The sequence below is a fragment of the Diaphorina citri genome, unplaced genomic scaffold (genome assembly GCF_000475195.1).
Source record: "Diaphorina citri unplaced genomic scaffold, Diaci psyllid genome assembly version 1.1 scaffold56, whole genome shotgun sequence".
NCBI lineage: Eukaryota > Metazoa > Arthropoda > Insecta > Hemiptera > Psyllidae > Diaphorina > Diaphorina citri.
Window position 1 is genome coordinate 14,096 of NW_007377493.1, and position 20,043 is coordinate 34,138.

Here is a 20,043-nt window from a genome sequence, read left to right on the forward strand (position 1 = left end):
GGAAATAATAGTAGCAGAATATGGTCAACAGAAAACAACAAAAGCCTCTGCGAAACCACTTCTTTATTTTTAGAAAATAATTATGGAAAATAGAAATGTAGCGAATCATCTTACCTAAATTTTGAAATGAAATTAAAGAAAATGAAAATTTCAGAAAATTAACCCAATGTTCTTCCAAAGTACCTAGATACCTTCTTGTGCAACAACAGAAAGAACCTTTGGTATTTTTAGAATAATGAATTAAAAACAAGCATTATTATTATAATGAGCATCTCCCATTATTTGAAACCACAAATATTTTAGCAATTGCTTTTTGAGCAATGTTTGGAAATAATAGTAGCAGAATATGGTTCTTTCCTCCCCCTACTCCTTGTTATTCGTCTTTTGAATTAATGACAGTGCGAAAGTTTCTTCCACTTGTGTTTAAATGAGGAAGAATAAATAACAACAATAACATGGTAATAACATTTGCTGATTTATTTATGCTGTCGACTTAGAGCTGAGCAACTCCATTATTTCAACAGTCTCGTAATAATGGCAGTGTTATATCGCATGTATATGACCTAGAAATATGATTTTTTTTTCTTCTAATTCAAGTTTTTCACGTAGATCCTTAAAATAAATTTATCGAATAAGTTATAACTTTTTAGAATACTAAATGTTACTGCTTTGAAACATTGTGAAATTAAACCATTATAACATGTATATGACCTAGAAATATGATTTTTTTTTCTTCTAATTCAAGTTTTTCACGTAGCTCCTTAAAATAAATTTATCGAATAAGTTATAACTTTTTAGAATACTAAATGTTACTGCTTTGAAACATTGTGAAATTAAACCATTATAAAAGAGTGCTCAATATTCATATTTGCTGCTTGACTGTTCTTGCAATGTGGAAGTGCTATATTCATGACTGCTGAAACCCTCCAAGAATATTCATATTGTTCCCTAGACACCACGTGATGTGAGAGTTCTTATATGGATCCTGGAATCAATCCTGAAGGCTACGTCAATAACAACAAGGTAATTTTCGTAGACTTTGATCTATTTACTTGTTTTTCGTTTCTTGTAAATATTTTTGTCTTCTAAGTCTTCTTCTTCTTCTTCGCCCTTTCCCATGTTCCAGATGGGGTCGGCGTTTGTCGTCTGTCTCTCAATCAGCTTTATCGCTTTGAGGCCAACTGGTTTTGGCTAAACAAAATTTTCCGATTTATGAGAGTTCATGAGAAATATTTTGGATGTAGATAAAGAGCAAGGAACACTGGGGGTAGAAGTGCCTCGTTTCTTTTTGTTATAAACATTAGGAGGAAAAATAGTGCAAGAAAAATCTCTCCTCACTTAATATCAATATTTCATCCCTCATAACCAAGGCCGGTGCTTTACACAAACATATAGGTAAGAGTGTACATAATATAACCACTACCATTTCATCCTAATGGACGGGTCGATAATATAAACCCTCTCTTCACCATATCTTGTCCTTATATCTTTCATTATTTTCGACATCTATCAAATCTCCCAGCTTACTTTGGATGTCCGATCTAATTACATCTCCATAACGGGTATCTTGGTTTTTTTTCTTCTTGGTCTTTCTGTTTTCATATATTTTCTTGGGGGTAATCTTTCATTACTCATCCTTTTGACATGTGCTTTCCCATTCATTCTTTTATCTTGGAAATCTTGTACCGGTCGGTGAATTTCTTTTAGATTGCTTTGCTATTGCGTTGGTAACATAAATAGCTATCGAATCTGCTGTTCTGCACGGCGTGTGATGTAGTTATGTCGTCCTTAATCTCTCTATTCCTCGTAAAATTAGAAATGATATTGGAAATTGGAAAATGTCGTTTATATCCAATCAATTCTGAATCAACGAAAGTCGCCCAAAGTAATTTCAATTGAAAATACGTTTCTGATTGAAAGCACATTTCTGTAGTTTCTTTTCTGCTAAGTAAGTAAACAGATAGGTAGATGCGTACGTGTAAGTTCATTACAAACACCTTTATCATCATGAAATTTTGCATTGGAGGAAAGTATGCCTTTAGTCTTCTAAGTCTTCTTCGCCCTTTTCCATGTTCAGATGGGGTCGGCGACTCGGCGTTTGTCGTCTGCCTCTCAATCAGCTTTATCGCTTTGAGGCCAACTGGTTTTGGCTAAACAAAATTTTCCGAGTGGAATGCCCTTCGCACTCAACCTTCGCTATTGATATACGAGTCTTTGTCTTCTAAGTCTTCTTCTTCTTCTTCTTCTTCTTCTTCTTCTTCTTCTTCTTCGCCCTTTCCCATGTTCAGATGGGGTCGGCGTTTGTCGTCTGCCTCTCAATCAGCTTTAGAGTGATCGGTTTGAGGCCAACTGGTTTTGGCTAAACAAAATTTTCCGAGTGGGATGCCCTTCGCACTCAACCTTCGCTATTGATATCTTTTTTTTTCTTTCTTAGGGGTATGTTATATGAAATAGAGACACGATGACTTTTTCCTTACTCACCTCTCGCGGACCACCTGAAACCTTTTGTTGGCCAATTTGTTATCCACAAACTCAATTATCTACATTATCTACAATTTGTACTTCGTAGAAACCCAAATGGTTTCCCGTTAAAAAGCCACCCACTTTCGATGTTACTTCTTCCATTCAGATTTCACAGTGAATATTACATGCGTATATTAAATAATTTAACGTGAACTTTTTTAATATTGTCATTTTTATATCGAAAACTTTCTTAGGCCTTTTTTTATGAGTACGTAACACCTGATTGAAAGCACATTTCTGTAGTTTCTTTTCTGCTAAGTAAACAGATAGGTAGATGCGTACGTGTAAGTTCATTACAAACACCTTTATCATCATGAAATTTTGCATTGGAGGAATGTATGCCATTACAGTCTGTGGCTTTTCTCAATAATGCCTTTCTCACTAACATCACAATTCGAAGTTAATTTTCATTAATAAAACCTCCTCGCCTCCAATCCAGCCTTGGAACAGGAATAAATCATGTATTCCTGTACCAAGAATAAAATAAATCATGAAAATTCATGAGTTTCCACTTATAGGCAGAAAGTACAGCATTATGTATCTTAATAAAAGACAAGTAAGTACCTAATATAAAGGCATAAACATCGATCTTTACAAATAGGAAAAATAGGACATAAACTATTGCGTCCCAGGCAACACATTCTATACGACAAGTCCATATTGTTCCTAGTCCAAATGGACTCGACTTCAGCGACCAAATCACGTTTGTAGGATGGTATCATCGCTGTTTTTGGACTGGGGATTCGCTACACATGGAAAGTTCATTTCGTGTCTTCGCATGATAGAATTTGCAAGTGCCGGAATTGCAGCAGAGCCACAGAATGGACTGCGTTCACGCGTATAGGTAGGTATTTTTATAGAAGAACTTTCAAGCTCCCGCACCAGTCAGTCTAGAGTAGTTACCTCCTGTTACCTGGGTATTTTTAGAAAATATAGTAGATACTCTATACCTTTTTGTAGAAAGTAGTAAGGGTCTCATAAAGGGAATTAGGGAAGGAAAAACAAGTGAGTAGTGGTGGGAGGAGGAGAACAAAATTTCTACTGGTGAGCTGATTAATGTCCCACTCATTACTAACTTTCAAAATACTCCAGCAACAGTCTCTTAAATGAAGAGAAATGTGCTGAACAGTCCTTTATGTCTTGGTAATAAATTTAGCAATTTCAAGCAAGAAAACAGCCTGTGCTGTGAACGAGCAAAGACAAGAGGCCAATGTTTTCCCAGGGAAAACTAAATGAAGAGAAATGTGCTGAACAGTCCTTTATGTTTTGGTAATAAATTTAGCAATTTCAAGCAAGAAAACAGCCTGTGCTGTGAACGAGCAAAGACAAGAGGCCAATGTTTTCCCAGGGAAAACTTGGTGAAACTTCTTCTCCTTTTTCTTCGCATGAAAAAATTTCATCAAGACTTGGAAAAGTTTTTCTAATATTTTACAAAACTATTTCCTTTCCTGAAAACCATTAAGTGACCCAAATTGGAACAGAAGTTGAAATTAGGCTCCCGTATATGTTCAAGATGAAAATTTTGTTTACAGGAATAAAACTATCTATTGTTTCGAGAAGAAAAAAGAAAAAAAATTAAAATGAAAATCAATATGTCCCACAAAGTGTCGAATTTCAGATTTCCGTTCTTTTCGGCAAAGCTGTGTTTTTTTTTTATAATTTTCTGAATCTAAAGGATTCCATTATTTTTCTACGTCTATTTTTACTTTTAAGTGACATTGGGTTGAAGCAATACATATACCCACTTTGATTATATCATACCTACACCTACAAGACAGAAGAGAAAGAGAAAGTTAATCCTCGGGAATTTTCCAACAATCAAGCACATCACCATGAACAGAGATTCCACAATTTGTTTATTATGTTTTCCCCCTTAATTCATACATTTTCAGCCGGTCCGAAAATTTCTAATTGATGTACTCTAATTATTGTTAATAATCAGCTGATACCTCGGTGGGTAGGTACTTACGATTATGATTGTTCGGATATTGTAAAAGTTCACACCCCAAACGATTTTCCAGTAGGGAAAGCCTCGCTCTACCGAGGGACGCAATGCGAGGCACGACAACGTAATTTGTTATTAAATAGGGATTATACACTGTTTCATCTTTCTACATCTCCTCGGGGCTTCATGTGTGTGTGTGTTGTTTGGGGTTTTAGAAATTAAAATTCGTGCGGATAAAATTCTATTTATTAAGCATAAATCTTCATCAAACTGAACCCCTCGTAGGGCAAATTTTACATATTTCGGCTGATAATATATTCCCTCAGGATCATGTTTTCCATATTAATATTCTGCTCAGAGCAATTTAGTACAGGCGTTACACTTTTAAACCCTTTGTATTTTTATAACTCTCAGGGCGGTAACATTTCCTGTTAGGCTCGTGGTAATGGGAACGTAACGCGTAACTCCTCATTCGAGAAAAAAGGAAAAATTTTACCATTGACAAGTTCGAACGTATCTTCGTCCGTTATCCTGAATATCCCTGAAATTCCCGAGAGTCCTGTAATGTCAACAAGAAAACTAGGACATAAACTATTGCGTCCCAGGCAACACATTCTATACGACAAGTTCACATTGTTCCTAGTCCAAATGGACTCGACTTCAGCGACCAAATCACGTTTGTAGGATTGTAGGATGGTATCATCGCTGTTTTTGGACTGGGGATTCGCTACACATGGAAAGTTCATTTCGTTGATTCGCGCGATAGACTTTACAAGTGCCGGAATTGCAGCAAAGCCACAGAATGGACTGCGTTCACGCGTATAGGTATTTTTATACAAAAACTTTCAAGCTCCCGCACCAGTCAGTCTAGAGTAGTTACCTCCTGTTACCTGGGTATTTTTAGAAAATATAGTAGACACTCTATACCTTTTTGTAGAAAGTAGTAAGGGTCTCATAAAGGGAATTAGGGAAGGGAAAACAAGTGAGTAGTGGTGGGAGGAGGAGAACAAAATTTCTACTGGTGAGCTGATTAATGTCCCACTCATTACTAACTTTCAAAATATTATCTTCCTCGCAGCTTCCTTTTCTACCCTGACCTTATTTAAATTCTCTCTTCCCCACTCCTTTCTTGGTCTGCACTCCAGATGTTCCAATCCCTTGAAACTACAAACATACGTACCTTGTATAGCACTTTCCGTTCAAAGGGAGCCCGAGAGAACGAAAACAATTCCGTTCGAGTTTCAAAGAAAAGTTGAAACTCCGCAAATATGCACTTCCCTGTATCCCGTACTTAATTGTCTGCACGACATTGGAGAAAATTCGCAAACGAAGCAAACATGAAAAGCAAGTCAGTTGAAAGAAAAAACTAAGACCAACATTTCGCCCGTGCTTACAAATCCTACGCACGGACTTAACTAGAGGAGCTCTTTAATGAAGTGGTAGGAATTTAACATACAAAATTACCAAAAGTCCTAGCTCTTGCAGACTATGGACAGAGGCAAAACAAATAGCGGCATCAAATCGCTTGAAATTTACACATGTTCGCTTTGAAAATTTACTGTCTATTCTCTATTCAATATACTCGAAAAAATTTCAACAAAATATATTTCGTAATTTGATAATCAAAACTACCTGGTATATGAAAACGATTATAATCAAGTAAACAAACATACAGTACAGTGGCAAAACAAATAGCGGCATCAAATCGCTTGAAATTTACACATGTTCGCTTTGAAAATTTACTGTCTATTCTCTATTCAATAATTTCTAGTTTGTTTGTGTTCCGGGCCTTATGTGATAATTGAAAAGAAGGAAAAACGTTTAATTTCGAGAGAGTTTTCGGGATTTTGTAGTCTCGATTTTGTTTTTCTCGCATAAATTTATCTCTTCTTTTTCTTCCTTTCTTATTCTTCTTTTTCTAGTCCTTCTTCTTCATACTCGCTATCTTGCGATTCTAGTTCTAGGTAATTGAACGAGTTTTCCGAGACTCTTTAGGCCCCAATACAACAACTTACCTACTTTCCGTGTCCGAATATCTGAAATACAATAACAATTTTAGGTACTAACTAAAATACCAACAGAAATCTATGAGATTAGAAATCGATTTGGAGTAAAATATGCCGAAACAAATGCATACTACATGGAAAATTCAATACAAGGTGAATATTACATTAAACAATTTGTACGTAGATACATGAAAAATGTAGAATATCATACCTAGGTACGTCATAATTGAACAGAAATGTATGTAAGTACTTACACGTGTAGATGGATACATAGGTATTGTAAAACGCAATGAAGAAATATACAGACAAAAAAAAACAATCAAAATTTTATCCATAACACCGAGAAAAAAATTAAACAATTACATGGGAAAATAACTCCATACAATAAAAATGAATGTATAAAAGTTTCTCGATTAGCTCTTATGTGAATATTCAATGAAATACCGCAAACACAACGTTTGTTCAAAACGGCCATCGGGAAAACAAGGCCAAAGAAAAGCTTCTGAGAATGACATGTTTTGTTCTTTATCATTGACACAAGGATAGTGTTTTTACCGCCAACCGCAGCACCTATCTCAACCAAACGTTTTGAGTTACATCCTTGTCACATTTGTAAACTCCATACCAAATTTCAAGTCTCTAGCTCATACCGTTCCCGATATATTGTTAAATTACACCGAAAACCGCCAAAAAGCGGTAAAATGCCGCCAAGCGTTGCACCGGTCTTAACCAAAAGTTTCGTGTCGCATCCTTGTCACATTTGACAGCTGCATGCAATAAAATGCCGCCAACCGTTGCACCGATCTTAACCAAAAGTTTTGTGTCGCATCCTTGTCACATTTGACATCTACATACAAAATTTCAATGACACAATTTGTACTTCGTAGAAACCCAAATGGTTTCCCGTTAAAAAGCCACCTACTTTCAATGTTACTTCTTCCATTCAGATTTCACAGTGAATATTTCATGCGTACCTATATTAAATAATTTAACGTGAACTTTTTTAATATTGTCATTTTTATATCGAAAACTTTCTTAGGCCTTTTTTTATGAGTACGTAACATAGATATTTTTTAGTTGAATCTTTTCTTCTCCTCCTCCTTCTTTTCCCAAAGTCTTTTATTCTTTCCCTCCATCCCTTCTCTCTCCAATCATCTTTCTCTCTATATCCGCTTGGGCCTACCTCTCTTTCTCTTTGTGCCAATTTTTCTACTTTTCGCCTATCTAATCTTTCCTTTACGCGCCCAAACCATCAGAAGTCCCTATATATTCGTTTCTTAGTAACCCTATTTTTGGAGTTTCTTTGATTTTCTCATTTCTCACTGCGTCTTCCTTGTTATAATGATAATGATAACCCACACCAATTTCATCTCGGATTTAGCTCTTCTGGAATGCTTTATACATATTACCTTAATTCATGTTAAATTAGCTATGTACTTTTCTTACCTAGTTTGCTTTCTTTTTAATTTATAAGGCCACGTTCTTTTTTAATTAAACTGCGTCAACAAAAGATAGTGGTTACCTTTGGAAGAAGAAGGGAAAAATGGAGGAAAGGAAAGAGATTTTTGATGAAGCTTGAAAAAAGTGTAGACAAACAAAGCGACAGCCGTGTAGGTATACCAAACTCTGTAGCTAGATGCTGATCTACTCTCTGTTTATAGTCCCTCAGCCAGACTTTTTTGTCTTCTAAGTATTATGGTTAAAATCAAGTCAATGTTTGTTGGCCCCAAACTCTGCGAACGACTGTTGACAGTTTTTTTAATTGGAAGATACCTACGCTCGTTTCGGCACACATGATGCATCAACACGGAAAAGGGCAAAGAAGAAGAATAGAATATACCTTGTTTATCCTGCCCGAATAGGACTGAAAAGTCCCTTTACCCCAGCAGTCTAAACATGGTACAGTTATAAAAGGAACTAACTTCAACCTGTAAACACTTATTTGTAAGCTCATGAAAAACGTTTGTTCAAAACGGCCATCGGGAAAACAAGGCCAAAGAAAAGCTTCTGAGAATGACATGTTTTGTTCTTTACCATTGACACAAGGACAGTGTTTTTCTGATGAAAACGGATTTTAATCAGATCTGCCTCCGTTGCGTTAGGTTCCGATTTGTAGGATTTGGAAAATAATTGGCCCCCTTTTTCCAAATTAATGAACGTTTTGGGCAATAACAAGCTGGGTCCGTCCCTCCGGGAATTTTTTAGCCCGTAATTTTATTCGATCGTGGTTAAAGAAAATCATTACCTTACATAATTATGTGCCTACCTAATTTGTTTAATGTTCAGTTCATTATTATTATTAATTTAATTTTTAATTTTACTTTCATGTAATGATTTAAAATCAAGACTAGAGCCCGTTCTTCCTTTATTCCTTTTAATGTTTCCCTCTCTAAATAGATATTTTTTAGTTGAATCTTTTCTTCTCCTCCTCCTTCTTTTCCCAATATCTTTTATTCTTTCCCTCCATCCCTTCTCTCTCCAATCATCTTTCTCTCTATCTCCGCTTGGGCCTACCTCTCTTTCTCTTTGTGCCAATTTTTTTACTTTTCGCCTATCTAATCTTTCCTTTACATGCCCAAACCATCAGAATTCCCTATATATTCGTTTCTTAGTAGCCCTATTTTCGGAGTTTCTTTGACTTTCTCATTTCTCACTGCGTCTTCCTTGTTATAATGATAATGATAACCCACACCAATTTCATCTCGGATTTTGCTCTTCTGGAATGCTTTATACATATTACCTTCATGTTAAATTAGCTATGTACTTTTCCTTACCTAGTTTGCTTTCTTTTTAATTTATAAGGCCACGTTCTTTTTTAATTAAACTGCGTCAACAAAAGGTAGTGTTACCTTTGGAAGAAGAAGGGGGGAAATGGAGGAAAGGAAAGAGATTTTTGATGAAGCTTGAAAAAAGTGTAGACAAACAAAGCGACAGCCGTGTAGGCATACCAAACTCTGATAATTACACCTATACACCTAGGAACCTAAATAAAAACTATTCTTCAAATAATTCAACTCAGTAACTTGAAATGCTCTTACAGCTACAACAAAAAGTTAAGAAACAAAATACATTAATAACTTTTTTACAAGTTCATTTTTTATCAAAGCAAACATTGAAAGTCAAAACCAAACATTCAGAGGAAGAGAATACAGTTCATTAATAACTTTTTTACAAGTTCATTTTTTATCAAAGCAAACATTGAAAGTCAAAACCAAACATTCAGAGGAAGAGAATACAGTTCTAATTAATTAGACTGATTAAAAAACACACCTCCATTTATACCATCTCCACCAAACACACCTCCATTTATACTACATCCACCAAACACACCTCCATTTATTTTTCTAATGAGGAACTCAAACAGAACAATGCTATTTGCTTTCACTTCCGCTAGAAATTCAGTCGGTCCTAGAGTAAACAAAGGCCAAACTAGCTCGTTAGTTGCTGAGGCTCTAATATACGCTAATTCACTATTCACTCTTAGCTTTAAACCCTTTGCTTTCTATCTTCTGCTTTTCACGACCTCTAGTGGCGTGTCCATCATGGAGAGAACCTACCTCGGTGCTATAGTGGTTGTCATTTGCCTGGTAAACAGGAGGGTACGCTAATTCATTATTCACTCTTGGCTTTAAACCCTTTGCTTTCTATCTTCTCCTTTTCACGACCTCTAGTGGCGTGTCCATCATGGAGAGAACCTACCTCGGTGCTATAGTGGTTGTCATTTGCCTGGTAAACAGGAGGGCGTGGGTTCAATCTCAGCCGAGGTATGGAATTTTATCCTCAATGTGACCACAAATGTCCAAAATTTTGGACATTGGGCTTTTATGACTACAAGATACAAAATTATGCTGGGCTTTTATGACTACAAATTGCCTGGTAAACAGGAGGGCGTGGGTTCAATCTCAGCCGAGGTATGGAATTTTATCCTCAATGTGACCACAATAATAGTAGTAGCCTACTGCTGGAGTAAAGGAACTTTTAAGTGCTATGCGAGCAGTACAAATAAGCACTATTATTCCCTTCTTATGTACGGTAGTAGTAGCCTACTGCTGGAGTAAAGGAACTTTTAAGTGCTATGCGAGCAGTACAAATAAGCACTATTATTCCCTTCTTATGTACGGCTTTTCCCACCCCTACTTACAATTTACCGAAAATAATGAGTGATTATTCATTCGACCCGGATTCTAGGACCACCAGCAGATTGGCATACTTAATATGACTCTATGCACTGAGAAAAAAAATGGTGATAGGGTGCCACAGTGCCACAAGTTAGAGTGGAAGAACTCTATTATTGAGTTATAGGTAATTGTGTCGAGCTCCCCGATATGGAGTTCAATATTAGAGTTCCGGAACCCAGTCACTCGATTGGTCTTCCGGCACAATAGTTTTTTTTTTTTCTCAGTGTATAACTCCCCTTTTGAACATCTCACAAGCCACCACTGACGGCCTCTCTAGACTTTGACTCCTGTTGACCATTAAGCAAGATAATGTACTAATTTTTCCACTCGACTTGGAAAGCCACATTGCCTCTCGATATCTCTCTCATCATTAGGTTTTACACTTTATCTTATTGATTTCCTTGTGTTTTACACTCTATCTTATTGATTCCCTTGGGTGATACCTGCCTCGGTGGTGTAATGGTCAAGACGCTCGCCTGGTAAACAGGAGGGCGTGGGTTCAATCCCAGCCGAGGTATGGAATTTTTTCCCTTGGGCTTGGGTGATACCTGCCTCGGTGTTGTAATGGTCAAGGCGCTCGCCTGGTAAACAGGAGGGCGTGGGTTCAATCCCAGACAAGGTATGGAATTTTATCCTCAATATAATTTGAGAATTAGACCACAATAATAGTAGTAGCCTACTGCTGGAGTAAAGGGACTTTTCAGTCCTATGCGAGCAGTATAAATAAGCACTATTATTATTACACTAACTTAATCTGATTGATTTCCTTGTGTTTTACACTTAAATTATATTGATTTTAGCTGAATGTATCTACCTATACCAAACTTAGGAATACGTAAAATCTTCAATTCAATCAAGTTAGTATTTAAAAAAAAAAATCTTGGTCATTTTTTGTATAGCACATTGCATACATAAATAAATACCAGGCATTCTTACAAAATTTGATTAGGTACATTTATTTTCAAGTCTTTGATAGTGTTATTCGTCAAACGATATACCTACCTAGGTACATGCTACAATTGCTACATACCTAGGTACTTGTAATAACAAAATACATGACTACATTGATGGGCACCTATTGTTTATTTCAGCCTATTCTTTTTTTTCTATCCCAACAATAATAATAAATGTTATTAATTAATTCCAGGAATTCTAAGGCCTAGGGCCATATTATGCAGTCAGAATTTAAAACTTCAATCAAAATCTGACTCTCTGACTTAATTCTGTGAAGAAAACAAGGGATTCTGTATCTTGGTATTCTTGGTGAAAACCATTAATGCTGGGGTTTATGAAACGATGATTTCCCTATACTTAATAGCCAGGTCAACCTCGGATTGAACTCAATCCTGAGACAATCCACGGTGGTAAAACTCGACATACTTACAATTTACCGAAAATAATGAGTGATTATTCATTCGACCCGGATTCTAGGACCACCAGCAGATTGGCATCTTAATATGACTCTATGCACTGAGAAAAAAAAAATGGTGATAGGGTGCCACATTGCCACAAGTTAGGGTGGAAGAACTCTATTATTGAGTTATAGGTAATTGTGTCGAGCTCCCAGCGCTCCTTAGTTTTTCACATCTGATTTGTGAAGACAATTTTTTACAGGAAACTCTCTTGGCGGGAAATTTTGGGCCCGATTTGGTTTTTGGGGATCGTAGATATCCCTAGGTAGTTAGGATTAGGATTATTTTTAGCGAGAGGAGACTGATGCAGTGTCGATGATTAAGATAGAGTTCACATTACAACTATGTCGTTCATCCAGGCGCGGTATTCGGTTCCCTGCTCCAGAAAAGACTTCACCGCGAAAATTCTGACGTTCATATAATAAAGGAAAAGGCTTTGAGAACAGTGCATAACCATTTTATAACAGTTGCAGTGACGTCATAATATTTGCGAGGAGTTCACATTACAACAATGTCGTTCATCCAGGCACGGTATTCCGGTCCCTGCTCCAGAAAACACTGCGAATTTTCTGACGTTCATATAATAAAGGAAAAGGCTTTGAGAACAGTGCATAACCATTTTATAACAGATGCAGTGACGTCATAATATTTGCGAAGGGCAAAGTTGCTTTCAGGAAGATGTCACAGGGATCTAAAGAGACAGGTAGATGGTATTGAAACGGTATTCGGTTCCCTGCTCCAGAAAACACTGCGAAATTTCTGACGTTCATATAATAAAGGAAAAGGCTTTGAGAACAGTGCATAACCATTTTATAACAGTTGCAGTGACGTCATAATATTTGCGAAGGGCAAAGTTGCTTTCAGGAAGATGTCACAGGGATCTAAAGAGACAGGTAGATGGTATTGAAATTAAGACTGCCCTGAAGAAATGTCATTATTTGTACTAACGTAGGTAAGTCGTGAAAAAAAAAATAAAACTTCAATCAAAATCTGACTTAATTCTGTGAAGAAAACAAGGGATTCTGTATCTTGGTATTCTTGGTGAAAACCATTAATGCTGGGGTTTATGAAACGAGGATTTCCCAATCCTTAATAGCCGGGTCAACCTCGGATTGAACTCAATCCTGAGAAAGTGAGACAATCCACGGTGGTAAAACTCGACCCAAAAGTTAATTTATCTGAAGAATTCATCTTTTATTTTTATTTTTTTTATAGGTAGATAATAAATGTTATTTTCTGTGAACCCTTATACTACTGATGACTCATTCTTTGTGGTGAAGCTGAGAGCCTTTTTATCAATTTTGTGGATATCACCGCATTACTAAAATGCTGAGGTTTACCAACTCGGCATTGAGATGAAACGATGATTTCCCTATACTTAATAGCCAGGTCAACCTCGGATTGAACTCAATCCTGAGACAATCCACGGTGGTAAAACTCGACCTAAGAGGTAATTTAATAAATAAATAAATCATGTAGGAATCCTAGCATGTAGGGACGTAGGGTACCTATTATTTTTTCTGTCTCAGCTGGGACTCGAACCCCGGACCCACTACCAAGCCTGTCGATAAGATTCAGCTTACTGAGATCGGATGAAATATTTCACGTTATAGTGTGCGATATCAGCTATCAGTTGATAGAGGTAATTTATCTGAAGAATTCATAATATAGGAATCCTAGCATGTAGGGACGTAGGGTACCTATTATTTTTCTGTCTCAGCTGGGACTCGAACCCCGTACCTACTACCAAGCCTGTCGATAAGATTCAGCTTACTGAGATCGGATGAAATATTTCACGTTATAGTGTGCGATATCAGCTATCAGTTGATAGATAACTCTCAGATAATCTTCTTAACCCTTTCATACTGATGGAAATGAGGTTTCTCGAAATGAGTTTATGAAATCAATCATTAAGTTGTCATCTTGATGGATGGTCAGTGACAAAAATGAGAAGCAGCTTCGCCTTATCTTCTTGGAGGAGCTCTTGATAATTGATACGCCTCTCAGAGATGGCTAAAAATGGTAAGAGGGTTGAGGTAGAAAGGGGCACTTTATATACACCAAGGGCCGTACATAGGGGGCCCAAGAGAGCCGGGCTCTCCCTCGGGCTTCATTTTTGCTACTTTACTATGGGGCTAATGGGGCGGAAATTTTGGAGCATCCACCCTCAATAAAATCCGGGATACGGCCCTGTTATGTACATGGTACATAGATATATATTTATTTCCACCCAGTTTGTTCATGTTCACATTAACATAGATATACCTACTTCATCGGTATCGAATGGGTGTGGGGAGGCACTCGTATTTCTGGGCCGCAGATTTCTTTCATGCCAGTATATAGATGTATTTTTCTCTTATCTCCTCTCCCCATAATCCATCCGAAGTAGGTATATGGTATATTTAAATTGAACTATTTATCTATCTAACTAGGTATATCTTTTCCATCCAATTATTTCTCTACATCTTCCCATTTTTTCCTTACTTAACTTATCCCTAAAGAAACTGTTGACAGTATTTATGTCTCTTCCACAAATGTTCTACTTAGCAATCTATCTCTGTTCGCTGTCTATTTGTCACGGAAAATAATAGAGCTCTGTGTAAAAACTTAAAAGGTAATTTGTTACTGCTCCAAACCTCAACAAATACAGAAAAATCATGGAGACGCAAAACCTCAAGGGATATAAGAGCGACGAAACGGTTTGTACAATGTCACTGGTGCAAGGAGAATCTACAAGTTTTTCCGACATTTTCTACCTCTACAATCTCACAGTTGCCAATTGTCAATTATTTATTGGCAAAAAATGTATAAATTTATAAAGCTTGGTTCTAATCGTCAAAAAAGACAACACAGGAGCTTTTGACGTGATGTAACTAAGAAACTTATGTCGTTAACAATTGAGGGATTTTCAGGCCTAAACAGGGTTAGGCCTTTTTTGAGGAAAACTGCCTTTTCTATGGTAAAATGTTGTTCAGAATCAGCCCCGAAAAGAACTATGTTGATATCTCTATTAATCATCAAGATACACGAGTTATGTATTGTAAAATCCTCCCAATAGTCCCAATACTTTTCAATGGAAGTGAAAAACTTTAGAGCTAATATATTCCAAAGAAAACAAAATTAATCCCATCAGATTTCTTGTAAACATTAATAAACATTACCATCTCAGACGGAATCAAATATTCAAGAGTAATCTAAGAGAAAGACCCGAGGCTTAATATTTGCATAGTAACAAGATGGTAACCCCCCAGAGTATATTACGATATATGCAAATAAAACGACATCATTTTCCTTTTTAAACTTTCAAATCTATTCTTGAGAAATGCAGGTATCTATTACTGAGAAATACCTAGGTATCTATTGCTGAGAAATTTGCTGGAAAATTCCGCAATTAATAGATACCTAATACTTATACGTAATACCTATATTTTGTAAAACTAATAACATTCAGAACATTCTCCCATGACTCAAAAGGATGTCAAGAGCGATTTTTTTGGTCTGACCAGGAACATGTTTCTTATAGAAGGAAAAAAAAGAGACAAGAGTATTATTATTTCACAAAAGAAGAAGAAGAAAAAGAAAAAAAAATCAACAGACCTATCCGGGCACGGAAAAGTTCGATCTGGAAAAGCCCGTCCTGGCGCGGGGGTGATTCGAACCCAGTACCTTCGGGTTGAGAGTCAGATAGCGATGGACACGATACAACAACTAACCAAACGTTCATTTCTTCTGTTTTAGGGATCTACAAAGTTCCTACGTCCATCATAATTCTCCTCTCGGTATTCTATGGAACCATTTCTGTTTTGGCAGTGGTTGGCAACTTTCTTGTCATTTGGATTGTGGCCACTAGTAGACGAATGCAAAATGTTACCAACTGCTTCATTGCAAACCTTGCCCTAGCTGATATTGTGATTGGACTGTTTGCCATCCCATTTCAGGTGAGACATTTTTGGAGTCATTTTTTAGTTGTCTCTAAGGTCGAGTTTTAATAGCGTGAATCTCAGGATTGAGTTCAATCCGAGGTTGACCTGGCTTTTAAGTATAGGGAAATCCTCGTTTCATATCAATCCCGAGTTGGTAAACCCCAGCATAAGACTTTTTGTGCCCCCTTTTTAAGGTGACTTTAGTACCTACATTTTTTAAATCTTTTCTTGGATAGGCAGGTATTTTTTTAGGTTGATAAATATACCATCCCGGAGGGTGTATTAAGTTTGTAAGGTGAAAAGTCGAGTATGAGTTCAATGTGACATGAATTTCTACTCCCTTTGTTATTTTCAAAGAAGTTTCCAGGTTTGGATTTTATTTATATCTTCCTTAATATGTTTCTTATATCTTTGTCCACAGTATTTGTATCTTTGTGTTGTCATGTGAATTTGTCCGTTCATAACCTACTTCTGTCTATCTTGAATATCTTCCCATTTTATCTTCTTCACTTTATCTGTCTTTCTCTTTCCAATTTCTTCTCGTTCACTGTCTCATATTCTGTTTTTTGTCTCCACTCCACGTTTGTATCTTTGTGTTGTCATGTGAATTTGTCCGTTCATAACCTACTTCTGTCTATCTTGAATATCTTCTCATTTTATCTTCTTCACTTTATCTGTCTTTCTCTTTCCAATTTCTTCTCGTTCACTGTCTCATATTCTGTTTTTTGTCTCCACTCCACTTTCCGGACCTCTTTATTTTTTTCTGAAAAAAGATCAAACAAACTTGGAGTTCGGCGAAGGAGAAGATAATTTTCTTTCACATTAATTTCATGAACACATCAAGTTTTCAAAGTTACTGTTGTGTGTAGCTTTCACATTGCATAACCGATAGAACACAGGTGCTTTGTACTGTACTATACGTGAATTCTACAGGGGTAACCAACGTTGGATTCTCTCAAACTCTCGTTTTTTTTTCGGTTTTTGTTTTCCGTTCCCCATCCACACCTTTTTTTTTAAAATATTCAAGGCTTCATATGAAAATTTTGTAAGTCAATTTTCAGTGCTTTTCTTTCTTGCCTTCGTCAGTCTTCGTATCTTTGAGAATATATAAACAGGATATAAATGAGGATATCTGTAGGGCTCAGGATAGGTGTATTTTCCTTTTGGGAAAATTTCAAAAACGGAACCTATTCCAATGGCGCGCCATCTTGGATTTCCTATGGTTGAGTACAGGCGCTATTTCAGTTTCCAAAAGTTCCGTAAGCAAACTACACCTGATCTCTCATAAAATTCAGAATATTCTTTGGCCGATTCTTCTTAAATAAAATTGCGGATTTTGACCTATTTTGAAGGTAGTTTTAAAAAATCTTAGAGCATTTCCCTTTATGATTGCATCGAAAACTTTTTTACTTCCAAAATTTTCCGATTTAGGTCAATTTATTAAAATGACTGTCTCCTTAACATACTTTTTTTTCCCATCTTCACCTCATGGCTCATGGCTAACTTAACTATCTATTATTTTATTGTTTTTCTTTTTCATGCTTTCATCATTTCTTAATTTGTCATGAAAATTGTGTCAATTAAGAGATGTTCCATTAAAATGTCATAATAATGATGTCTGTATCATAATTATCGTATAGTAATGAAGAGGTATCATAATGAATAATAAGATTCCATGAAAAAAGGGCCATATCATGTATGTACTGCTTTCCAATGAAAACTGACGCTTTTATCACAGACCTCATTTATTGCATACCTATATTACCTCCCTAGCTAGATAATAATTATATTATTAGTATAGGTACAAAAAAGGACTCGTCTATGGTATTTTCTCATGAATTCTATTCCCTATTCCTTCTCATCAATTCTACGTATGATAGGTTCAATTAATTACATATTGATCTCAGCCTATTTGCCATTCCTCTGGCCAATTATATGAATAATTATATTAGAATTTCTAGAAAGTCTCCGGGGCCTTAGAATATCCTGGGCCTTTCTGTACGACTATACACATTTCGTCGAAAATATAATTTGTTTAAAAAAAGAGCCCCTTTTCCCTCCATCTTTTTTTCCCAAATTTAAATAATGATGATAACGTACTGAATATTAATTATTTCCCGATAATTTATTGTGATAAGGGCATAAATAATTCGAAAGTTCACTCGATTTAATGGTATTAATAATATTGAGAAAAAGCGGTACACCTACATGCAGGGTAGGTATTCTAGTAATGAATTAATGTTGGGCTTGTACAGGTTCATATAAGAATGTTTACCCAGATAGAATGTTCATCTTACATAGAATGTTTACCTCAGATAGAATGTTCATCTTACATAGAATGTTTACCTCAGATAGAATGTTCATCTTACATAGAATGTTTACCTCAGATAGAATGTTCATCTTACATAGAATGTTTACCTCAGATAGAATGTTCATCTTACATAGAATGTTTACCTCAGATAGAATGTTCATCTTACATAGAATGTTTACCTCAGATAGAATGTTCATCTTACATAGAATGTTTACCTCAGATAGAATGTTCATCTTACATAGAATGTTTACCTCAGATAGAATGTTCATCTTACATAGAATGTTTACCTCAGATAGAATGTTCATCTTACATAGAATGTTTACCTCAGATAGAATGTTCATCTTACATAGAATGTTTACCTCAGATAGAATGTTCATCTTACATAGAATGTTTACCTCAGATAGAATGTTCATCTTACATAGAATGTTTACCTCAGATAGAATGTTCATCTTACATAGAATGTTTACCTCAGATAGAATGTTCATCTTACATAGAATGTTTACCTCAGATAGAATGTTCATCTTACATAGAATGTTTACCTCAGATAGAATGTTCATCTTACATAGAATGTTTACCTCAGATAGAATGTTCATCTTACATAGAATGTTTACCTCAGATAGAATGTTCATCTTACATAGAATGTTTACCTCAGATAGAATGTTCATCTTACATAGAATGTTTACCTCAGATAGAATGTTCATCTTACATAGAATGTTTACCTCAGATAGAATGTTCATCTTACATAGAATGTTTACCTCAGATAGAATGTTCATCTTACATAGAATGTTTACCTCAGATAGAATGTTCATCTTACATAGAATGTTTACCTCAGATAGAATGTTCATCTTACATAGAATGTTTACCTCAGATAGAATGTTCATCTTACATAGAATGTTTACCTCAGATAGAATGTTCATCTTACATAGAATGTTTACCTCAGATAGAATGTTCATCTTACATAGAATGTTTACCTCAGATAGAATGTTCATCTTACATAGAATGTTTACCTCAGATAGAATGTTCATCTTACATAGAATGTTTACCTCAGATAGAATGTTCATCTTACATAGAATGTTTACCTCAGATAGAATGTTCATCTTACATAGAATGTTTACCTCAGATAGAATGTTCATCTTACATAGAATGTTTACCTCAGATAGAATGTTCATCTTACATAGAATGTTTACCTCAGATAGAATGTTCATCTTACATAGAATGTTTACCTCAGATAGAATGTTCATCTTACATAGAATGTTTACCTCAGATAGAATGTTCATCTTACATAGAATGTTTACCTCAGATAGAATGTTCATCTTACATAGAATGTTTACCTCAGATAGAATGTTCATCTTACATAGAATGTTTACCTCAGATAGAATGTTCATCTTACATAGAATGTTTACCTCAGATAGAATGTTCATCTTACATAGAATGGTCATTCAGTGGGACTCTTAAACTCATGAATTGGGCATTCCCTTGAACACCAATATAAGTTTACAACCTATTCTGTGCAGTAAATATTGTATTCCATTAGGAAATATCTTAGTACCTACCTAATATACCTACTGTAAGTAATGTAAGTATGTAGGTGCCAATTATTTATAGATAATACAATTATTGATTCAGTACTGTAGCTTAAGGACTATTAATATTCAATCTATGCATCTAATCTATGAAATAAATCTAATACCTACTTCTTTGAACCGGGATTTACTTAACAAAACAGTTGCTCTATGCTGTGACAC

The 20,043-nt window shown here is 35.8% G+C and overlaps 1 protein-coding gene across 1 annotated transcript in view; it reads left to right on the forward strand.

Moving 5' to 3' along the window:
* Nucleotides 1-978: 978 nt before the first annotated feature.
* The window catches only part of LOC103517640 (RYamide receptor-like), a 40,026-nt gene continuing 20,961 nt past the window's right edge, over nt 979-20,043 (forward strand). Inside the window, exons 1-2 of the mRNA XM_026829431.1 lie at nt 979-1,023; nt 15,745-16,002. Coding sequence (XP_026685232.1) covers nt 979-1,023; nt 15,745-16,002 — 303 coding nt within the window. The remainder of the gene's footprint in view (nt 1,024-15,744; nt 16,003-20,043) is intronic.